The sequence below is a fragment of the Sorex araneus genome, chromosome 6, assembly GCF_027595985.1.
Source record: "Sorex araneus isolate mSorAra2 chromosome 6, mSorAra2.pri, whole genome shotgun sequence".
Taxonomy (NCBI): domain Eukaryota; kingdom Metazoa; phylum Chordata; class Mammalia; order Eulipotyphla; family Soricidae; genus Sorex; species Sorex araneus.
In genome coordinates, this window is record NC_073307.1 from 84,468,413 (window position 1) to 84,491,171 (window position 22,759).

Consider the following 22,759-nt stretch of genomic DNA (forward strand, 5'->3'; position numbering starts at 1 on the left):
GAGCTTTCAGTTTGTTCCGCTGTTTGAAATTGGCGCCGGCGGAGCGTTGCGGTCACGTGACGGGGCGCAGCCAATCGGCGCCGGCACTTGTCTCCGCGTTCCCGGCCCGAACGCGGCGGCGGCGGCGGCGGCGGCGGTGGTGTTGGTGTTGGTGGTCCCGGCCGGGTAAGACGGGGCGGCGGGGGATTCCTTACCCGCGGGAGGCGATCGGAGCCCCAGCCCCAGGCCCGGGGATTCCTGCAGGACCCAGCTCCAGCCCCCGGCCTGGGGGTTCCTGCGGGACCCAGCTCCAGCCCCCGGCCCCCGGGGTTCCTGCGGGACCCAGCTCCAGTCCCCGGCCCCGGGGTTCCTGCGGGACCCAGCTCCGGCCCCCGGCCCCGGGGTTCCTGCAGGACCCAGCTCCAGCCCTCGGCCCCCGGGGGGCCCTGCAGAACCCAGATCCAGCCCTCGCCCCGGGGGGGCCCTGCAGAACCCAGATCCAGCCCTCGCCCCGGGGGACCCTGCAGGACCCAGATCCAGCCCCAGACCCGGGGGTTTCTGCAGAACCCAGCTCCAGGCCCCGGCCCGGGGGCCCTGCTAGACCCAGCCCCAGCCCCAGCCCAGGGTCTTGGGATCCCTAGACCCAGCCTTCTTGGGGGGCAGCTGAGAGTGGGAGCTCATGTGTCTCGGTCCTTTTCATATCCACCAGTGGCCCCTGCACCGCACAGCCTGCCTCACTGTAGATCTTAGGGTTCCAACAGGACCCCCCCCCCCATACAGCGCCTCTTGGACCTGACAGAGATCTCAGGCGCCCACCGGCAGGGTGCTTGGGGGGCCGGGAGTCCCCGTGTTTGGGGAAGGGCCTCAGAAGCGTCATGGGTGGGGAGTTGGAGCCCGCATGGCCTTACCCCAGAGCAAGGAGCGCGTCCTTGGCTGGCCCGAGAGATGGGAAGAAGCCAGCTGTTTCCCTAGCCAGCCCGGGTTCAAGTCCCGGTAGCACCTCCAGGCGCGATCCCTGAGCTCAGAGCCAGGAGTCTCCACTAGGTGTGGCTCCCCAAAACGGCAAAGTTTTAAGTAGAAGTGAGTTAATATCTTGTGGGGCCGGAGTGATAGCACAGCGGGTAGGGCGTTTGCCTTGCACGCGGCCGACCTGGGTTCGATCCCCAGCATCCCATATGGTCCCCCAAGCACTGCCAGGAGCAATTCCTGAGTGCAAAGCCAGGCGTAACCCCTGAGCATCGCTGGGTGTGACCCAAAAAGCAAAAAAAAAAAAAAAAAAGAAGTGAGTTAATATCTGTTTTATGTGTTTATTTTTTTGGGGGGGAGAGGAGGAGGACACACCCAGCAGTGCTCAGGGCTGACTCCTAGCTCTGTGCTCAGGGATCACTCCTGGTGAGGCTTGGGAGACTCCAGAGCGACCAGAAGCCGGGTCTGGCTGTGTGCCAGGTGAGCACGCTCCCCCTCCCACCCCTCACACATCCTTTTCTCTTGTGCTTTCGGGGGTCGCGTCCCTTAGTTGTGGTGACCTGACATTGTTGACAGTGCTGGGGTTGTGGCAGAGCTGCCAGGGTTCCACTCAGGCGCATGTGGTAGCATCAGGGATCGGACTCATGACCGTACGCTTGCTGGCCAGGCATTTGAAGCCCGAGCTGCTTGCTGCTTCCTCCCCACCCCATGCCACCTTTTTTTTTTTTTTGAGCCATATCTGGTGGCACTCTGCACTTACTCCTGGCACTGTGCTCCGGGAGTCACTCCTGGTGGTGCTCAGGGGACTTTCTGTGGTACTGGAGAGCCCCACGCAAGGCAAGCATCCTGTCTGCTGCACAATACCCCTGGTCCCCCACCGTAGTTTCTTGTACTGTGTAAATGTGGGGATTATGGGAAATCCTGAAAGTTTGTTATAAAAGAAATTTGGGTGGGGCGCTGGAGTGATAGCACAGTGGGGAGGGCGTTTGCCTTGCACACGGCCGACCCGGGTTCAAATCCCAGCATCCCATAGGGTCCCCCGAGCACCGCCAGGAGTAATTCCTGAGTGCAAGAGCCAGGAGTAACCCCTGAGCATAGCTGGGTGTGACCCAAAAAGAAAAAAAGAGAGAGAAAGAAATTTTGGGGGCCAGGGATGTGGCTTGGTGGGTGACCACTTGCTTTGCGTGTGTGAAAACCTGACTACAAGTTCTCCCCAGCACCTCCAGGAGCGACCCCCCCACCCCTCGTCAGGAATTGCCCCAGCCCCCGCCAGCTGTGACTCCACGCCCAGAGAAGTCAGTTAACTTCTGGTCTGTTGCCAGTAAGCGAGGTGTGACAGGCTGGGGCAGGCGGACCTTTCTCAGGCTGCGGAGGGGGGGAGGGGGAGGTCAGATCTTCGGCCTCCCCCTTCAAAGGCGCCAAGCTAGTCAGAATTCCTCCCCCCCATTTGCATTATTAAAAATTTGGTTTTGGGGAGGGGGCTACTGTTGATGCCCGGGGCATCAACTCCTGGTTCTGTGCTCGGGGACCGCTCCTGGCCGGGGTCAGGACATCTGATGTCGTGCTGGGATTGAACCCCGATGGGCCGTGTGCAAAGCAAGCGCCCTACCCACCGTATTATCTCTTTGCAGCCCTCTCCCACACCTTTTTCTTTTCTGTTTTTCCTGTTTGGGGGCCACACCCGGCAGTGCTCAGGGATTACTCGTGGCTCTGTACTCAGGCGTCACTCCTGGCTGTGCTCCAGGGACCATATGGGATGCTGGGGATTGAATCTAGGTGGTCTGCATGCAAGGCAAGTCCCTCCCCACTGTGCTATCTCCCTGCCCCTCCTCCCCCTTCCCGCCTTTTGCATTTTTAAAAGGTTCCTTTGTCCGATGGTGTTGGAGAGGGGTAGGACATGCATCACAAGGTTGGTGGGGAGAGACCCAGAGAGGGTAGGTGAGGCAGGAAAAATTATTCATATTTTCATTTTTGAATATTTCCTTTTTTTCCTTTTTTTCTTTTTCCTTTTCTTTTCTTTTATCTTTTTTTAAATTTTTTTTTGCTTTTTGGGTCACACCCAGCAATGCACAGGGGTTACTCTTGGCTCATGCACTCAGGAATTACCCCTGGCGGTGCTCAGGGCTGTAAATATGTCTTTAGGTTGAAGTATTTCGGGATGAGGGCTGAGACGGGAGGGCATGGTGCCTAAGAAGGGCGTCTGTGAGGCCAGGAGATACAGAAGTTAAGGTGTTTGCCTCACATGCAGCCGACCGCAGTTCAAATCCCCCTGCCATGCAGGGTTCCCTGAACGCCACCAGGGGTCACTCCTGAGCACAGAGCCAGGAATAGCCTGAGCCTTCCTCCACCACGAAAATCATCTGTTAAAGGAGTTAGGAAGCTCTCAAGTTTCAAGAAAGTGGGGCTGGAGCAATAGTACAGCCGGTAGGGTTTGCCTTGCACGCTGCTGACCCGGGTTCAATTTCCCGGCATCCCCTGTGGTCCCCCAGCACCACCAGGAGTAATTCCTGAGTGCTGAGCCAGGAGTAACCCCTGAGCATCACTGGGTGTGACCCAAAAGCATCAAAAAAAAAAAAAAAAAGTAAATAAGTTTCAAGAAAGTGGGAAAGGGGAAGAGATAGTACAGTGGGGCAGTCACTTGACTTTCACATGGCTTCAATCCCTGGCACCGCATATTTCCCCCTGAGCCCTGCCAGGAGGGACCCCTGAACAGAGCCAGGAGTAAGCCCTGAGCACCACTGTGTGTGGCCTTAAAATCAAAACAGAACAGAAACCATCATGAAATGGCTCAAAACTTGCTCTGCGTGTTTGATGGTGAGGAATTTGTCGAGCTCGATATTTATGTATGTAAATAGGCACTACGAATATATTTGCATATGCATAATTGAGCTCAATGTTTGTTTATGTAAATAGGCACTATGAATATATTTGCATATGCATTGTCGAGCTTGATATTTGTTTATGTAAATAGGCACTATGCCTATATTTGCACATGTATCCTGTGTGACACTGGGGCTAACCTAATAGTAATGTGATATCCTTTCCTCAGGTAGAGGACTCCAGGAATCGAAGTGCACGCTTTGCCTCTGGTCCCTGGCTCGCTCCCCCATACTGCCTCTTGGGACCCCAAGAGCAAACAAAATTATCACAGGGGCTGGGGGAGGGGTGGAGGTGGGGGTTTGATCTCAATAGGCCTTGGTGCTGGGCTGGGCTCGGCTCGCTGGGGCCCTGATTTGGTCTCCTTTTGCGTGTGTGTGTGTGTGTGTGTGTGTGTGTGTGTGTGTGTGTGTGTGTGTGTGTGAGCTGGGGGTAGACAGGATCCAGGGGTGGTGATCTTAAAATCTGCTTGCCATGGGGGCTGGAGAGATAGCACAGCGGGTAGGGCGTTTGCCTTGCACGCGGCCGACCCGGGTTCAAATCCCAGCATCCCATATGGTCCCCTGAGCACGGCCAGGGGTAATTCCTGAGTGCAAAGCCAGGAGTAACCCCTGTGCATCGCCAGGTGTGACCCAAAAAGCAAATAAAAAAAAAAAAAAAAAAAAAGAAATCTGCTTGCCAGGGGCTGGAGAGATAGCACAGCGGGGAGGGTGTTTGCCTTTCACGCAGCCGACCCGGGTTCAAATCCCAGCATCCCATATCGTCCCCTGAGCACCGCCAGGAGTAATTTCTGAGTGCAGAGACAGGAGTAACCCCTGTACATTGCCGGGTGTGACCCAAAAACCCCCAAAAAAAAAAAAAGTTCTGCTTGCCTGGGGAGATTTCCTGGGACGCCCAGACCTGACCTGGCGGACCCTCAGTTCTTTTTTTTTTTTTCCTTTTGGGTCACACCCAGCGATGCTCAGGGGTTACTCCTGGCTCTGGACTTACTAATCATTCCTGGCAGTGCTCGGGGGACCCTATGGGATGCTGGGAACCGAACCTGGGTCGGCTACATGCAAGGCAGACGCCCTCCCCACCGTGCTATCGCTCCAGTCCCGCAGCCTCAGTTCTTGTCATTTGGCCGGTCGTTCGGCTCCCGAACTGGTCATCAGTTTTTGTCGATCGGGCTCCGCCCCCCCTCCAGGTCTCTGTCCCCCTGTGTGACTGCCGGTGTCTCATGTGACTGTCCCCACCCGGTCCATACTTGGCTGCTCTCAACCGCTCCAGAAAATTGCTGCGTGGCTGAGACGGCCTCTCCTGGTCGCCATTCTCCAGGGCTTTTTCCACTCATGGGCCGCTTTGTGCCCAAGGGGAAAGAACTGTTTTGTTTTGTTTTGGGCCACACCTGGCGGTGTGCAGGGCTTACTCCCAGCTCTGTGCTCAGGGATCACACCTGGCAGTGCTCGGGGACCCTATGGGATGCCGAGGATGGAACCCGGGTCGGCCATGTGCACGGCAAGCGCCCTCCCCGCTGGACTATCTCTGCGGCCCCTTGTGCCTGAGACTTTTATGTGGCCCCACCACCAGCACTGCCAGGAGTAATTTCTGAGTGCGGAGCCAGGAGTAACGCCTGTGCATTGCTGGGAGTAACCCAAAAGCAGAGAAGAGGAAGGAAGGAAGGGAGGGAGGGAGGAAGGGAGGAAGGAAGGAAGGAAGGAAGGAAGGAAGGGAGGGAGGGAGGGAGGGAGGGAGGGAGGAAGGAAGGAAGGAAGGAAGGAAGGAAGGAAGGAAGGAAGGAAGGAAGGAAGGAAGGAAGGAAGGAAGGAAGGAAAAAAAGAAGCCCCTTTGTGGAGAGCAGAGAGCCAGCACCACCAGGAGTAATTCCTGAGCATTGCTGGGTATGACCCAAAAGCAGAAAGGGAGGAGGGAGGGCTCCTCTGTGGAGAGGGGGGAGCCAGCCACAGGCCTGGAAGCCCTGTTAGTGGAACTCAGTGGCGGGAAGTGGCCGCGAAGGAAGCCCGAGCCCCCGCCCTCAGCCCCTGCCCCGGCCCTGCGGCCTCTCTGTTCTTTGACGCTGCCCCTCGATTGCTTCCTTCCAGTCTGGTTTGGTTTTGGACTGTGCCCAGTGGTGCTCAGGGCCTCTTTCTGGCTCAGGGATTGCTCCTGGCAGCACTTGGAACCATTGGGGTGCAGGAGCTGACCCGGCTCTTACCCACAGTACTCTCCAGCCTGCCCCTTTCTTGACAATTTTTTGGGGGAGGAGGGGCCCACCTGATGATGCTCAGGAATCACTCTTGGTGGTGCTCGGGGGGCTGGGGTGCCAGGGATCAAACCCAGGTCAGCTGCAGGCAAGGCAAATGCCCTCTCCTCTGTCTCCAGCACCCCTGCATCTATCTTCTTTCTTCCTTCCCTTCTTCCTTTCTTCCTTCCCTTCTTCCTTTCTTCCTTCCTTCCTTTCTCTCTCTTTCTCTCTTTTTTCTCTCTTTCTTTCTTCCTTCCTTCTTTCTTTCTTTCTTTCTTTCTTTCTTTCTTTCTTTCTTTCTTTCTTTCTTTCTTTCTTTCTTTCTTTCTTTCTTTCTTTCTTTCTTTCTTTCTTTCTTTCTTTCTTTGCTTTTTGGGTCGCACAGGGGTTGCTCCTGGCTCTGCACTCAGGAATTACTCCTGGCAGTGCTCAGGGGACCCTTTGGGATTTGGGGGATTGAACCCAGGTCGGGTGCATGCAAGGCAAACGCCCTCCCTGCTGTGCTATCGATCCACACCCCCACACACCCCCCATCTTTCTTCTGGCTGGTGTTAAAGGACTGGAGAAATAGTACAGGGATTAAGGCACTGGCCCTGTTTGATCCCTGACCCTCCATGGGGTCCCTAGCACCAGCAGGGGACATGCCTGAGCACAGAGTCAGGAATCATCCTTGAGCACCGCTAAGTGTCACCCCAGAACCAGAAAAACTCAGCTGGGCCAGAGAGGAACGACAGCGGGGAGGGTGCTTGCCTTACGTGCGGCCGACCCAGGCTTGATTCCCGGCATCCCATAGGGTCCCCTGAGCACGCCAGGAGTAAACTGCTGAGCGCAGAGCCAGGAGTGACCCCTCACCTATGCGTGTGTCCCCCTCCCAGCCTGCAAAATAAAAAAATAGCAACCGAATCACTCAATCATGCAGCAGTTGGAGTTAGAGGTGCCTGCCTGAATGGTGGAACTGGTCGCAGCTGATCTCGGTCACTCGGTTTTCCATGTGCTCCTCAGGGCTGGCGGCACCCCACAGCCACGCACCCCCTCTCCGCGTGTCCTAAGAAACGCTGAGCCCGGGTTGTTGTAAGCCGAACCTTGCTGTTCTGGGTAACGCCCGTGTGGGCCCCCGCCTGCAGTGTTGGGGCACAGGGTTCGGGAGAGTTCTGGAATTACCCGGTGGTGACAAGGGGCTGGAGTGATAGCACAGCGGGGAGGGCGTTTCCTTGCACGCGGCCGACCCGGGTTCGATTCCCAGCATCCCATAGGGTCCCCTGAGCACCACCAGGAGTGATTCCTGAGTGCAGAGCCAGGAGGAACGCCTGTGCATCGCCGGGTGTGACCCAAAAAGATAAAAAATTGCAAGGCAGTGACGTGTGCTGGCCTTTCCGGGGTGGCCCTGGCGGCTTTCAGGGGACCCTCCTCCCCACTCCGGGGCCAGCGGGCAGGCTTGATGGGTGAGGGGGAGCCAGCCCTGCTCTCTGAGCGTTGGACGTGTTTCATAGGCTGGTTCTCCCCCTGCCGCTTCGTGCATGGCCCTAGGGACCAGGAGGATTCGGGGTCTGCACCCTCCTGGAGTCCAGAGGGGAGAAGAAGGGCCCTGGCAGCTTCAAGATGTGTCCAAGCCACTGGTGTCCTGTGCCCTGCCCCACCGGCGCCTGAGGTCTGGCCGCACTGTCCAGTCCACTGGCCATGGGCCGTGGATGAGGCTCTTGCCCGTCCCACAGTGCATGAAGCAATAGAGGAGGAATGGGGTGGGGGCGGGGTAACCAGGCTGCTGGGTTCTGGGCTGGGGGGTGGGTTTGGGCAAACCCAGAGCAAAAGCCACTGTCATTTTTTTTTTTTTTTTTTGCTTTTTGGGTCACACTGGGCAATGCACAGGGGTTCCTCCTGGCTCTGCACTCAGGAATGACTCCTGGCGGTGCTCAGGGGACCCTATGAGATGCTGGGAATCGAACCCGGGTCGGCTGTGTGCAAGGCAAACGCCCTCCCTGCTGTGCTATTGCTCCAGCCCCTGTCAATAAATTTTTGTTTTTTTCTTTTGTGAAATAAAGGGCTGGGTTTTTTTTTTGTTTGGTTGTTTTTGTTTGTTTGTTTGTTTGTTTGGTTGGTTGGTTAAAATAAAGAAGCCCGGTCTGTGTCCCTCAGCTAGACAGGGACACGCTGACCTTTGTGTCCCTACAAGGACTTGGCAGGAAATGGCAATAGAGCCGTTATAAAGCCCCACACTCAGCATTGCTCCTGTCTTTGTTTGCTTGTTTTCGGTTTGGGGGCCAAACCCAGCGATGCTCAGGGGTTACTCCTGGCTCTGGACTCCCTAATCATTCCTGACGGTGCTCGGGGGACCCTAAGGGTTGCCAGGAACTGAACCCGGGTCTGCTGCGTGCAAGGCACGCGCCCTCCCCGCTGTGCCGTCGCCCCAGTCCCCAGGGTTGGAGAAACTGTCACTGAGCTGCAGGGAGGGTGCCCGACGCCCTGGTCTCTGCCGGGCCCTGCATCGGGGCGAGCCGGGCCTCCTGCAGGCGCCCCCAGTGCCCGCCCCCCCCCCCATGCCCACGGCAGTGGACGCTGCCTGCAGCAAGTCCAGCCCCGGAGCCCGCGCGAGCAGCTCTGCGGACTGGCCTCTCGGCGTCTTCTCCGCAGGCATGGGATGGACCCGGAGCCCCGCGGGCACGCTGACCTGGGCCCGCACCATGCTGCCCGCGCCCCTCCGCCCGCTCCTTGATGCCGCGCGGGAGGAAGCGCGCTGGACCCGCCCCGAAGGCGCCGCTGCAATTCCGCCAAGAGCCACTGGAGGGCCCTCGCCGCCGCCCGGCCGCGTCCCCGCGCCCCGTCACCCGAGCTAGGACTGTGCCCAGCCGACCCATAGACGCCAGCACCGCCGCCTCCTGGGTAGGTTCCGGGCCGTCGGCAGCCCCAGCGCTGAGCTAGCCGGCCCAAGGGGTTCAGGTCTGCTGGCCCCTGACGGCCGGCACGTGGGGGTCGCCTGCCCTCGTGCGCAGGCGTGCTGCGGGGCGAGGGTGGGGGGGTGGTGAGGGGTTGGAGATGTGACACTGGGGGTCACGCTTAGGTCCCGACCCCGAGCTGTCTCCCTGGCTCCGCTTTTTTTTTTTGCAGTACCAAGGATTACACACGGGGTCAGACTCATTTGTGGTACATGTTCTACCACTGACCCACATCCCTGGTCCTTAGAGATTAAATAAGCCCACCCGCCCGCACTCCCTCCCTCCCTCCCTCCCTCCCTCCCTCCCTCCCTCCCTCCCTCCCTCCCTTCCTTCCTTCCTTCCTTCCTTCCTTCCTTCCTTCCTTCCTTCCTTCCTTCCTTCCTTCCTTCCTTCCTTCCTTCCTTCCTGCCTTCCTTCCTGCCTTCCTTCTTTCCTTCCTCCCTCCCTCTCTCCCTCCCTCCTTCCCTTTCTCCCTTCCTTCCTTCCTTCTTTCCTTCCTTCCTCCCTCCTTCCCATCCTCCCTTCTTTCCTCCCTCCCCCTTCCCTCCCTCCCTCCCTCCCTCCCTCCCTTCCTTCCTTCCTTCCTTCCTTCCTTCCTCCCTCCTTCCCATCCTCCCTTCTTTCCTCCCTCCCCCTTCCCTCCCTCCCTTCCCCCTCCCTCCCTCCCTCCCTCCCTCCCTCCCTTCCTTCCTTCCTTCCTTCCTTCCTTCCTTCCTTCCTTCCTTCCTTCCTTCCTTCCTTCTTTCCTTCCTTCCTCCCTCCCTCCCTCCCTCCCTCCTTCCCTTCTTTCCTCCTTACCTCCTTCCCTCCTTTTCTCCATCATGCCTTCCCTGAGCTTGGAAGTCACTCTTGGCAGTTCTCAGGAGACCACATGGTACCAGGGATAGAACCCAATCCTCGTACTTGTGAAATATACTCTTAGTCTGTAGAATGATCTCTCCAGTTCGTGTGTGTGTGTGTGTGTGTGTGTGTGTGTGTGTGTGTGTGTGTGTGTGTTGGGGGGGGGTCACACCTGGCGATGCTCAGGGGTTACTCCTGCCTCTGCACTCAGGAATCACTCCTGGTGGTGCCCGGGGGACCATATGGGATGCCGGGGATGGAACCGGGTCGGCTGCGTGCAAGGTAAGCACCCGACCCACCGTACTATCGCTCCAGCTCCTTTCTCACCCTTATTTGCTTTCTTATTCTACTTATTACTTCTTGTCCTACTTACTATTTATTCTAAATACCTATTCCTTTTTTTTTCTTTTTTTTTTTTTTGTGGATGCACCCACACCCAGTGATGCTCAGGGGTTACTCCTGGCTCTTTCCTCAGGAATCGCTCCTAGTGGTGCTTGAGGGACCCTGTGGGATGCCGGGGATCAAACCCAGGTCAGTCATACGCAATACAAGCGCCCTACTGGCTGTGCTACTTCTCCAGCCTCTATTTACTACTTCTTATGTACCCCCTGGCTAGGGCTAGGGCTAGGGCTAGGGCTAGCGTAGGGTTGGGGGTCAATGTTAAATTTTAGTGCTGGGGACTAGTTTGGGTCTGTTTATTTGGTTTCTAGACCTCATCCAGCGGGGTTCAGGGGCTATTCTCTGCTCTGTGTTGAGAAGGGGTTGATTCTAGACGTGTGTGTGTGTGGGCTGGGGGGGTATGTAGTGCCAGGGATCGAACTGGGATTAGCTGCATGCAAGACAAGTGCCATGACTAGATAGTATCTCTCCTGCCCTAGGATTAGTGTTACAATTTGGGTTAGGGTTATTATTGGGGTTAGAATTAGGTTTAGTGCTAAGGATTAGTATTAGGTTTCACCTTAGGGGTTGGGGTACGTGTATCACTGGGATTTTGCTTAGATTTTATTTGTCCTTAGGCTGGTTCTCGGGAATATTCATTGCTCAGGGTCATTCCAGTCGGAATCTAGAAGAAACGGATAAGTGCAGTGAACCTAGAAGAAATGGATAAATGTTTTGACTCCTATAACGTTCCCTGGTTGAATCAAGAGGAAACAGAGCACTTGAATCACTTACCAAGGAAATAAAAATTAGTAACCAGAAGTTTTCCCAAAAACAAAAACTCAGGCTCAGATGGGTTTTCTAGTGAGTTCTACCAAACCTTAATTTTTGAAAATTTTTGGTTTTGGGGTCATACCCAGCGGTGCTTAGAACTCACTCCTGGCTCTGCTTACGGATCTCTCCTGCCGGAGCTCCAGGGACCATATGGGATGCCGGGGATCAAGCCCAGGTCGGCCGCACGCACAGCAAGCGCCTTCGTCCCTGTACGTTATGCCAGCCCCCGGGGTTCTTCCAGACCTTTAAAGAAGACCTACTCCCAATCTTTTTCATGCTCTTTTGGAAAGTTGAAGAAACAGGAGTCCTCCTGGACAGTTTCTTTGATGCAAACATTATCCTTATACCAAAAGCAGGTAAGAATCACCAAAACCAGAAAAACCACAACACAGAACCAAATTATAGACCTGTGTGTCTGATAAACACGGATTGCAAAGCTCTTCTGATAAGCATGGATGCAAGCTATCTGTTATATCAAAAGATCATGGACCATGACCACGTGGAATTCAGCCCTGAGACACAGTCAAGCAACCTTAATACAATATATCAATGGAAGGAACAGCAAACCTCACAGGATCATATCAGTAGATGCGGGGAAAGCATGTGACAAGACCCAACGCCCGTTTGTGATAAAAATGCTCAATAAAATCAGGGCTCAAGGAACTTTCTTACCATAAAGACATTTAGTACAAGCCCACAATGAGCATCACAGTCCGTGGTGAGAAGCTGAAACCCTTCCCTCCAAGTGGGCCCAGGACAAGGGTGCCCACCCTCACCACTTCTGTTCAATATTGTACTGGAGGTACTTGCCATAGCAATTAGGCAAGAAAGAGATATTAAGGGTTTCCGGATTGGGAAAAAAAAAAGTAGTAGAACTCTCACTCTAGGCAGATGGATGAAGAGACACTACCTGGAAAAGCTCACCCCAAAGCTCCTAGAAACAGTAGACTTGTGTAGTGGCAGGCTACAACATCAGTGCACGGAGATCCATGGCTTTACTGTGTAAAATAACGAAATAGAAGAGAGGAATTAAAAGACGGTATCATTCATTGAGCCGGAGAAAAAGTATAGCAGACAGGGTGCTTGCCTGGCATGCTGCTAACCCAGGTTTGATCAGAGAAACCCCATATCTGATCCGCTCACCCCCACCAGGGGTGATGTCTGAGCACAGAGCCAGGAGTAAGCCCTGAGCACTGCTGGGCGTGGCCCCAAAACTTTATTTTTTTTTTTAAGATAAAAGAAAAAAGTACCATTCACACTTGTGCCTCAGAAAGTCAAGTACCTGAGAATCAGCTTAACAAAAGAGCTAAAAGACTTGGAGCGGTAGTACAGCGGGTAGGGCATTTGCCTTGCACGCAGCCGACCAGGATTCGATTCCCAGCATCCCATGTGGTTCCCTGAGCACCGCCAGGAGTGATTCCTGAGTGCAGAGCCAGGAATAACCCCTGTGCATCGTCGGGTGTGACCCAAAAAGACAAAAAAAAAAAAAAAAGATTTAGGGGCTGGAGTGATAGCACAGCGGGTAGGACGTTTGCCTTGCACGCAGCCAACCCGGGTTCGAATCCCATATGGTCCCCTGAGCACCACCAGGGGTAATTCCTGAGTGCAGAGCCAGGAGTGACCCTTGTGCATCCATGGTGTGACCCAAAAAGCAAAATTAAAAAAAAAAAATGTATACAGGGTTGCCAAAGCAATCCTCCGAGAGAGGAAGATGGGCGGCTTCTCTCTCCCCAACTTCAAACTGTTCTAAAGCTGCAGCAATCAGGAGTGTGGTAGTAGCACAAGGTTAGACTCTTCAGACTAATGGGATGGAAATGGGAGTCCAGATACAGACCCGCAGGTGGGCGTCAGTTTACTTCCATAAAGGAGCAAAACATAAGGCATGGAGCCAGGAAAGCCCCCTTGGCAAATGGTGCTGGGGGAACTGCCTGGTCACACGGTGAAACCTGAATTCAGCCCCTTTCTAACACTGCACAAAGTGTGACGAACCAAAGTGGATTAAAGATCTCAATATTAGATCACACTGAAGGGGGAAAAAAAAACCTTTTCGTGACATTGAAGCAAGAGGTTTTGTTCAATGATTCACTGCCTTTCTACTAGCAACCAGAGTCCAAGATAAACAAACAGGACTGTATCAAATGTAGACGCTTCTGCACCGAAAAAAGAAACAATGACTGGAATAAGAAACGACATCCCACAGGAGCTGGAGCGATAGCACAGCGGGGAGGGCGTTTGCCTTGCACGCGGCTGACCCGGGTTCAGTTCCCAGCATCCCATGAGGTCCCCAAACACCTCCAGGAGTGATTCCTGAGTGCAGAGCCAGGAGGAACCCTTGTGCATCGCCAGGTGTGACCCGAAAAGAAAAAAAAGGAAAAAAAAAAAAAGACACCCCACAGACTGGGAAAGAATATTTGCCCACCACTCAGGTGGAAGGCTTGATATCTAAGATATATAAAACACTGGTAGAACTTGACAAGAAAAAAATTAACCGATCCCAGCAAAAAACGAGGGAAGAGAAAAATGAAAACTTCCTTAAAAAAGACATACAGAAAAAAAAAAAAAAAGAAGAAGAAGACATACAGGTGGTCAAAAGTTGTACCAAAAAGTGCTCTGCGGGCCGGAGAGATAATACAGTGGGTAAGGCATGGCCTTGCTCAGAGCTGACCTGGGTTCGATTCCTGGAATCCCATATGGTCCCCCAAGCCTGTCAGGAATGATTCCTGAGTACAGAGCCAGGAGTAACCCCTGAACATCACTGGGTGTTGCCCCCAAACAAGCAAACAAACAAACAACAATGCTCTGAATCATTTATCATCAGGGAAATGCAAATCAAAGCCACGAGATATCGCACACCAGTGAGATTGGCATGTTGCACAGAACGACAACCACCAGTGTCAGTGTGACTGTGGAGACAAAAGGGGACCCTCATTCACAGCTGGCGGGAGTGTCCAGCCTTTTTGGAAAACAATATGGACATTTCCCCAAAAAACTAGGACTTGAGCTTCCAGATCGTCCCGAAATTGCAGTTCTTGGCATCGATCCCCAAAGTCCATTCATAAAAGACATTTGTATTCCTTCACTGCAGCACTGTTCACAGCAGCCCGTTCCTGGAAACGCCCCAAATGGCCAAGAGCTGATGACTGGATGGTGGAACTATGCAATAAGTACACCATGGGATATCCGCAGCTTTAAGAAAAGATGAAATCATGCATCTTTGCCGCTGTGTGGATGGGTTCGGAGGAGTAGCACACCGAAGTTGTGAGAGGGACCGACGGAGATGGTCTCACCCATACCAGGGGAATAACCAGGACTCAGAGGCCACAGAAACCGGGGACAGGCTCTTCACTAGAGAACTAACCACTGGAGGGAGCGTAGGAGGGAAGGGCGTGGTGGCAGAGGTGCAGGGAAGTGAACAGTTGGTGAAGGGCGTGGCCTGGAAAGTTCTGTGTTCCCTGCCAGCAACAGCTTTGTAAGCCACAGTGCCTAAAGTAAAAATCCAGTTAGTGTTAAATTAGCGGTTGGGATCGGGCTAGTCTTGCTGTTAGGATTGGGGTTAGGGCTGGAAAGACAATAAAGGTGCTGGTAACGCATGCAGCCGCCTCTAGACACCACACGATCCCCTGGCACCACCTGCAGGGACCCCCCCAAGCTTAGAGCTCGGGGTAGCCCCTTACACTGCCAGGCGTGTTCCCAAACAATGCCCCCCGCATGCAATAAGAAAGATGATATGAGGGGCTAGAGCAACAGCACAGCGGGTAGGCGCTTGCCTTGCACGCGGCCGACCCAGGTTCGAATCCCAGCATCCCATGGGGTCCCCCGAGCACTGCCAGGAGGAATTCCTGAGTGCAGAGCCAGGAGTGACCCCTGTGCATTGCCGGGTGTGACCCAAAAACCAAAAAGAAAAAAAGATGATATGAGGATGATGGTTCCACTCAGGTCAGTTTAGGGCCTGGTGAGGGTTAGGGCCAGTACGAGGTTTGGTCTTAGTGTTCTGTGTGGATTTAGGATTAGATTTATGGTTAGGGTATTTGTGGGATTAGATTGGGGTCAGGCTGCACGTTAGAGCTAGCAGGGCTGGAGCGATAGCACAGCGGGGAGGGCGTTTGCCTTGCACACGGCCAGCCCTGGATCGATTCCCAGCATCCCATATGGTCCCCCAAGCACCGCCGGGAGTAACCCCTGAGTGCATGAGCCAGGAGAAACCCCTGTGCAACATCGGTGTGACCCCAAAAAAAGTAGGTGAGAGTTAGCTTTAGTGTTGGGATTTTAGTTCGGGTTGGCGTGAAGATTAGGATTAGGGTCAGATCCTAAATTTAGGGTTGGGCTTAGAGTTGAATGTTGAGGTCAACTTGTGGAGCTGGAGTGATAGCACAGCAGGGAGGGCGTTTGCCTTGTATGCGGCTGACCCAGGTTCGATTTCCAGCATACATATGGTTCCCTGAGCACCGCCAGGAGTAATTCCTGAGTGCAGAGCCAGGAGTAACCCCTGTGCATCACTGGGTGTGACCCAAATGCTTAGAGTAAGGGTTCGGGTTGCTTTGGTGTTGCTTTAGGCTTTGAATTATTCTTAGGGTTTAGGTAATTTCAGGTTTAGTTTTGGGGTTCGGGACAGGTTTCCTGTTGAGGTCAAATCAAGGGTTCCAGTTATTTTGAGAGTTAGGCTTTGGGTTAGATTTTCTAAGTGTAGGTTTGTTGTTAGGCTGGGGTTAGGGGCATGGTTGGGGTTAGGGCATGGTTAGGGTTAAGGTTAGGTTTATGTTGGGGTTATGGTTAATTTAGAATTAGGGTTAGAGTGATGCTTAGGGTTAGTGTTGGGCGTAGATTCACAGTTTCAGTTAAAATAAGACTCAGGGGTAAGGCAGAGTTCCTATTAGGCATAGTGTCTGTTTTAGAGTAGGTTCAGATTTATGTTAGGGTAGCGTCAACCTTAGGGTTAGAGTTAATGTGAGGGTAGGATTTATGAGTAGGGTTAGGGTTAGGGTCAGGCATCACTGTCATCCCATTGCTCATCGATTTGCTCGAGCGGGCACCAGTAATGTCTCCATTGTAAGACTTATTGTTACTGTTTTTGGCATATCGAATACACCACGGATAGCTTGCCAGGTTCTGCCATGTGGGCGGGATACTCTTGGCAGCTTGAGCAGTACAGAGGAATCGAACCCGGGTCAGCTGTGTGCAAGGCAAACACCCTAGCCGCTGTGCTACTTTTTTTTTTTTTTAGATTTTTTGGTCACACCCGGCAATGCACAGGGGCTACTCCCAACTCTGCACACAGAAATTACTCCTGGCAGTGCTCGGGGGACCATAGGGGATGCTGGGAGTCGAATCCCGGTCAGTGGCATGCAAGGCAAACGCCCTACCCGCTGTGCTATCACTCTAGCTCTTAACTTACTCTACTTTTAATGGTGCTTAGCTTGTCCCTTCTCAGTGCCAGGGTAGCTTACAACTTGCCCTGGGTCCATCCAAGTCCCTTCGGGACCCTCCTTTTGGGGATGTTAGGAACTAAGGGCAACTGAGTCAAGTAAATGTGATGGATGCCTAGGCGTAATTCAGGGTCAGTTCACTCCCAAGTTACAAAAGCATAGCATTAGCTGTCTTCCTGTGTCTCCACAGAAAGGACATTTGCTCTAAAGTAAACTATGCGAGGTACATAAAGCAAAGAGAAAAGCAGTCTTTCACTTACATATACAAAATCCAGAGCTTTTAGAAGATTTAACCTACAGGTTACAAGGTCTGATTTGGGGATATTTGTGATTAACAAATAGGGGAAGAAGAGCACAGAGGAGAGGATAAAGATAAACACAGAGGATTAGGAGTGCCAGATGGAATTGGGTGGGCCTTGGGAGCACTGTGACGGGAGTAACTCAATAAACCCAAGATAGCTCCCTGCGGAGGGCAGGGGGAGAAGGACAAACCAATGTTATTTTTTTTTTTTTTTTTTTTTTTTTTTGCTTTTTGGGTCACACCCAGCGATGCTCAGGGGTTACTCCTGGCTTTGCACTCAGGAATTGCTCCTGGCGGTGCTTGGGGGACCATATGGGATGCCGAGGATCGAACCCGGGTCGTCCGCGTGCAAGGCAAACGTCCTACCCGTTGTGCTATCGCTCTGGCCCACCAATGTTATTTTTTAAAATGCTTGGGACTGTGATCCAACATCAGCCGGTGGTGCTCAGGGCTTGCTTGAGCCCAGCCCGGGCCAGCGACACGGAGAGCCCGGGGCTCCGGTCCATGGAACAGTCCCGCACCAGAGTGAGCGTGAATCTTAGTGGTGGTGTTCAGGGGTCGCATCACGCCAAGCTAGGGTGTGGGACACATTTTCTTAGGATTAGAATCACAGTTTCTTAGAGTTTTTCTGTAGGGTCAGAATTAGGGGACAAGGTGGAAATGGGGCCCAGGGCTAGAATGCCAGCCTTGCGTGTGGGCGGCCTCGGGTTTGATTCCTGGTACCACGTGGGAATCTCTGGGACACCCCCACAGTGGCGTCTGGCCACCGCCAAGTGTGATTCCCCGAAGAGAAAGACAAAAGAATTAGGGTGAGGCTGTGGCTGCTGTTGGAGTTAGTGTTCGGCTAAGGTTAGGATTAATATTGGGGCGGAAGTGATGGCACAGCGGGGAGGACGTTCGCCTTGCACTCGGCCAACCTGGGTTCGATCCCCGGCATCCCATAGGGTCCCCTGAGCACCGCCAGGAGTAATTCCTGAGTGCAGAGCCAGGAGGAACCCCTGAGCATCGCCGGGTGTGACCCAAAAAGAAAAAAAAAAAAAGAAAGCCTGGCAAGCTCCCCGTATGTATTGGATATGCCAAAAACAGTAACAATAAGTCTCTCAATGAGAGACGTTACTGGTCCCTGCCCGAACAAATCGATAAGCAACGGGATGACAGTGACAGTGACAGGATTAATGTTAACAAGTGAGGGTTAGGGGAGGGTTTCCGGTCAGATGAGGAGCAGGGGTAAGCCTAGAGTTAGACTAGGGTCAGAGTCGTGCTAGGGGCGAGGCTAAGGTTAGAACTCCTTGCCATCCCCTGGCAGAGATGGACAGCAGGTAGGACACTTGTCTTGCACGCAGTCACCCTGGGTTTGGTCCTCGGCATCCCCTCTGGTGTGATTCCTGAGGAGCTCTGAGCGTTGCTGGGTGTGGCCCCCAAACTCAGAATATAAAAAATCAGGGGGCTGGGGAGATAGTCCAGCAGGTAAGATGCTTACCTTGCATGTGGCCGACCTGGGTTTGATCCCCAGCATCCCATACGGTTGCCTGAGCACCGCCAGGGGTAATTCACAAGTGCAGAGCCAGGTGTGACCCCAGTTTTGGGCCCCAAAACCATATAAATACATATACATACATATATATATATATAGCATACATATACATATATATATATATATATATATCACTGTAATCCCGTTGTTCATCAATTTGCTCGAGCGGGCACCAGTAACATCTCCATTGTTAGACTTGTTGTGACTCTTTTTTGGCATATCGAATACGCCACAGGGAGCTTGCCAGCCTCTGCCATGCGGGCGAGATACTCTCGGTAGCTTGCCGGGCTCTCCGAGAGGGATGGAGGAATCGAACCTGGGTCAGCCGCATGCAAGACGAACACACTACCCGCTGCGCTATTGCTCCAGCCCAGAGAATATTTAATGTACTTTATTATTCAGAGATAAAACTAGGTTTCAGTCAACTCAATGCCTACTGCTTAGAATGAGCTCCCCGCTTATTACTTTGGTAAAAAGAACTTCTTACTCTTAGAATCCTTGACCCTCAGATGGGCAGTTTTGAGGGTGACAAACATATGAGGAAGACTGGTGCCAAATTTGAGGCTCTACATAGCTATTCTGATCATTTGATTTCTCTGTGCGTTTAGGTTTAGGGGGCTCCAGCTCAGGGTGGTCCTGGATACCAGCGAGATTCTCGTATATATCTATGGGTTGAAATTGGAACATATATATATATGTGTGTGTGTGGGGGGGGTTACGGTTCTCTCTTTTTTGCTTTTTGGGTCACACCCGGCGATGCACAGGGGTTACTCCTGGCTCTGCACTCAGGAATCACTCCTGGCGGTGCTCAGGGGACCCTATGGGATGCTGGGAATCGAACCTGGGTCAGCCACGTGCAAGGCAAACGCCCTACCCGCTGTGCCATCGCCCCAGCCCCTTAGGGCTCTCTTTAGTATCAAGATGTTATACTGGATTTAGGGCTTGATTTCAGGTTATTTTTAGGACATTGTCAGTATTAGAGGTGATTTTGGGGTAGCGTTAAGGTCAGATCTGGGGGAAATAGCAAATGCTGAACACTGAGAACAGAGGGCTGGAGACACAGCCCAGGGGTCAGGTGCTGGCCTGCACCCTGCCCCCCGTGGTTTGGGTCCCCAGCCTCCACCGGAAGCCAGGGCTCATCTATGAGCACAGAGCCAGGAGTAGCCCTGTCGAGCACCACTGGTGTGGTGCCCCTTAGATAAATAAACGGTCCTGAATACTTGAACCATGGGTATTATGAAATGAGGTCTTTCTGTCTTTCCCCTCACGTTCCTCGGATGAATTTTATATAAAGATTCACTCCAGGGCTGGAGCGATAGCACAGTGGGCAGGGCATTGGCCTTGCATGCAGCCGACCCAGGTTCTATTTCCGGCTTCCTACATAGTCCCCTGAGCACCGCCAGAGTAATTCCTGAGTGCAGAGCCAGCAGGAACCCCTGAGCATCACCAGGTGTGACCCATAAAACAAAATAAATTAAAAACTAAGGATTCACTCCATATCAGGTGAGAAGGAGAGACAATGGGGCTAGAGATGCAGTTCTGGGTAGGGCACAGGCTCTCCGCTCAGGAGTCCCGAGTTCCATTCCCAGCTCTGTATTGGGTCCCCAGCACTGCCAGCTGGGTCCCAGAATCCAAAGAAAAAGAAGTGACCCAGAGATATAGTACAGGGGCCGGAGCGATAGCACAGCGGGTTAGGCATTTGCCTGGCATGCGGCCGATCCCGGTTTAGTCCTCAGCATCCCATATGGTCCCCCAACCACCACCAGGAGTGATTCCTGAGTGCAGAGCCAGGAGGAACCCAGAGCATCGCCGGGTGTGACCCATGAAGCAAAACCCCAGAGATATAGCACAGCAGTTTAAGCTCTTATCTTACAGTTGCTCAACGCTTGGTCCAGTACCTGGCATATGGTCCCCCAAGCACTGCCAGGAGTAATCCCTGAGCACAGAGCCAGGGGCACTCTGAGTACCACCAGGTGTGACCCCAAAATGAAAAATAAAATGAAAAGGAAAGAGGGCAGAATAAGTAAAAGATGAGGTTGTTGGGGCTGGAGAGCTAGTATAGAAGGGAGGACGTTTGTCTTGCATGTGGCAGACCCAGGTTCGATCCCCAGCATCCCGTATGGTCCCCCCCCCCCCTGCCAGGAGTGACACTGAGCACAGGGGGGTGTAGCCCACAAACAAAACCGAAAAAGAGTGGTGATAATGCTCCGGGGACCACGTGGGGTGCAGAGGACTGAACCCAGGTCAGCCGCCCGAAAGACAAACGTCCTAGCTGCTGTCCTGTGTCTCTAGCTGCATCCCTCCCTGCTCTGATGTTCATTACTAGGGGCCTTCAGTGGGCTGGGTGGTCTGCTAAGATGGTGGGACTCATGATAAACAAAATTGCTGGTACCCGCTCTCAGTATAAAATAACTTGCAGGGCTGGAGCGATAGCACAGTGAGGAGGGCATTTGCCTTGCACGTGGCCGACTCTGGTTCGGTCCTCAGCATCCCATAGGGTCCCCTGAGCACCGCCAGGAGTAATTCCTGAATGCATGAACCAGGAATAACCTTTGTGCATCGCCAGGTGTGACCCAAAAAAGAAAAAAAAAATTAAATAAATAACTTGCAGCCACGGGATGGTGATGATGTGGAAGGTATATCCTCCCCCGCCCCCCCCCCTTTTTTTTTGACTTTATATATTTGACTCAAACATGCTGGTGCTCAGCTACCCCTACCTCCAGCTTCTATCGGGGGTCCACGTGGTGCGAGGGGACGGAAACCAAGACTCTTCAAAGCTCCAGTGCTCAAGCGCATTGAACTACCTCCGCAGCCGGGGGCGCCCTCCAGCCCTGGCTTAGACAAGAAAAGCTGAGTCAGCAAAATCAGTTTCCCTAAAATTCATTGTTTTCTGTTAACCCCCTCAAACAACAGGTTTTTGGTTTTATACCCAAGACCATAAACCCCACTCCCATTCCCTGTTGGGAGTTGGCTCTTACCCCACCCCCTCCCAATCCTCCCTCCCCTTTATATGGGCAGAGCGGGTTGGGGGCGACGCCTGGTGATGCTCAGGGACCGTCCTGGCCCTGTGCTCGGGAGCGCTCCCTGGCGGCAAGGGACGGGCGCGCCCCGGCGCCCTGGGTTCGCGGTCCCTAAGTAACGGTTTGTGGTCCTTAGGTAACGCCGCAGTTCGACTTAGCCGCGGACAGCTGCCTCCCGGACCCCCGGAATCGCCGTCGCCGAGACCCGGCCCGGCATTCGCGTCGGAGCTCCGCGCCCAAGTTCCCGCGGCTCAGCTTTGACAGCCCAGAGCCAGCTCGGGGCTCCACCGCCCGCGCGCCCCGCGGCGTCCCGGCGCACCCCAGGCCTCCGGGAAAGGGGGTCTGCAGGAGCCCCTTGGTGCCCGTGCTCAGCCCCCAGGCCCAGGCCCGCCCGGGCTGCCCGCACGCCCCCACCCCGCCCGACCTCAGGACCCCCGAGCCCGCCGCGGCCCCGGGCCAGGGGGAAAACAGCCCCGAGCCGGGGCCCGTCCTGGTGAGGGACACCCCCGAGGACAAGTACGGGCTGAAGGTCACGTGGAGAAGGAGGCAGCAGCTGCTGGCCTTTCTGCAGGACAGGGGCAAGCTGAGCAGAAGCCAAGTGCACGTGAAGATCTGACCCAGGGGCCACCCCCGGCAGCAGGGGTGCAGAGCCGGGAGGAGCAACCGGCCCCAAACCAAAACAACAGCCAAAAGGAAAATGGAACCCTCGCAGCCGCTTTCCCAGCAGCACCCCGAAAGGGGCGGCGGGTTTGCGGGGAGAGGCCGCAGGGACCCCCGGAGGCTCAGCACAGGGCGTCCGCTGATGGAGCCGGAAGGGCTCCCCCAGACCTGGCGTCCCAAGGGACTTTTAAAGCCCACATTCGGCCTTCGAAGTGCTCTGTGCCTGGAACAGTTTCCCCTGTGTACAGTCACGAACGGCTCATTTCCTGTTTCCCTTCCATTCCCTGTCCCCCGTTTTAAAGCAGCTTCTAGAAACTGTTTCTAATGTATATAAATAAATGGTCGTGGAAGTTTTTGAGAGAATTCAGCCTCGGAATGCCAGTAACGCCACAGTCCCACGCCCCAACTCATGACACCTTTATTCGCTTCCTTCAGCCCGGCGGCCCAGGGGCCGGGAATATAAGTTAGTGCAGGGGCATCTGCTTTTGTAGGGGTCCCAGGATCTATTTCCGGCAACTTCCCAAACAGAACGAACCCAGTCGTTCATTCTCCATTGTTTAGAACCAACTGTGCCTTGAAGGCTAGTGGCCGTTTCCTTGTGACAGGGAAGGAAAAAAGGAAAATCAAGCCTTTGGTTGCTGATTTTGGGGTCACATCAGGGCAGTTGGTGGCTCTGTGTCCCTAGTGGCCCCCGGGGCACTTGGGGAGCTTCTGTGTTCCTGGGGAAAGCCCACGTGTGCCCATACGGGGTAGTCGCCTTGTCCCCTGTATTGACTGTCACGGTCATGCTGCC

The 22,759-nt window shown here is 54.0% G+C and overlaps 1 protein-coding gene across 3 annotated transcripts; it reads left to right on the forward strand.

Moving 5' to 3' along the window:
• Positions 1 to 67: 67 nt before the first annotated feature.
• RHNO1 (RAD9-HUS1-RAD1 interacting nuclear orphan 1) lies at positions 68 to 22,344 on the forward strand. Of its 3 annotated transcripts, none has more exons than XM_055141836.1 (4): positions 77 to 165; positions 1,360 to 1,425; positions 8,675 to 8,923; positions 21,443 to 22,344. In XM_055141836.1, the coding sequence occupies exons 3-4, from the start codon at positions 8,756 to 8,758 to the stop codon at positions 21,920 to 21,922; spliced, it is 648 nt and encodes a 215-aa protein (XP_054997811.1). In that variant the 5' UTR covers positions 77 to 165; positions 1,360 to 1,425; positions 8,675 to 8,755; the 3' UTR covers positions 21,923 to 22,344. The 3 variants fall into 3 exon arrangements, with proteins under 3 accessions (XP_054997810.1, XP_054997811.1, XP_054997812.1); XM_055141837.1 differs by lacking the exon at positions 77 to 165 and adding an exon at positions 908 to 1,059; XM_055141835.1 differs by lacking the exon at positions 1,360 to 1,425 and having other exon boundaries at positions 68 to 165; positions 21,443 to 22,342.
• The last annotated feature ends 415 nt before the right edge of the window (positions 22,345 to 22,759 follow it).

Excerpts from the sequence above, each read along its gene's own strand:
- RHNO1 (XM_055141835.1), top strand. The coding sequence starts at position 8,756 with ATGCCGCGCGGGAGGAAGCGCGCTGGACCCGCCCCGAAGGCGCCGCTG. Across the intron at positions 8,924-21,442 it reads CCAGCACCGCCGCCTCCTGG|GTAACGCCGCAGTTCGACTT; the intron begins GTAGGTTCCGGG and ends TGTGGTCCTTAG.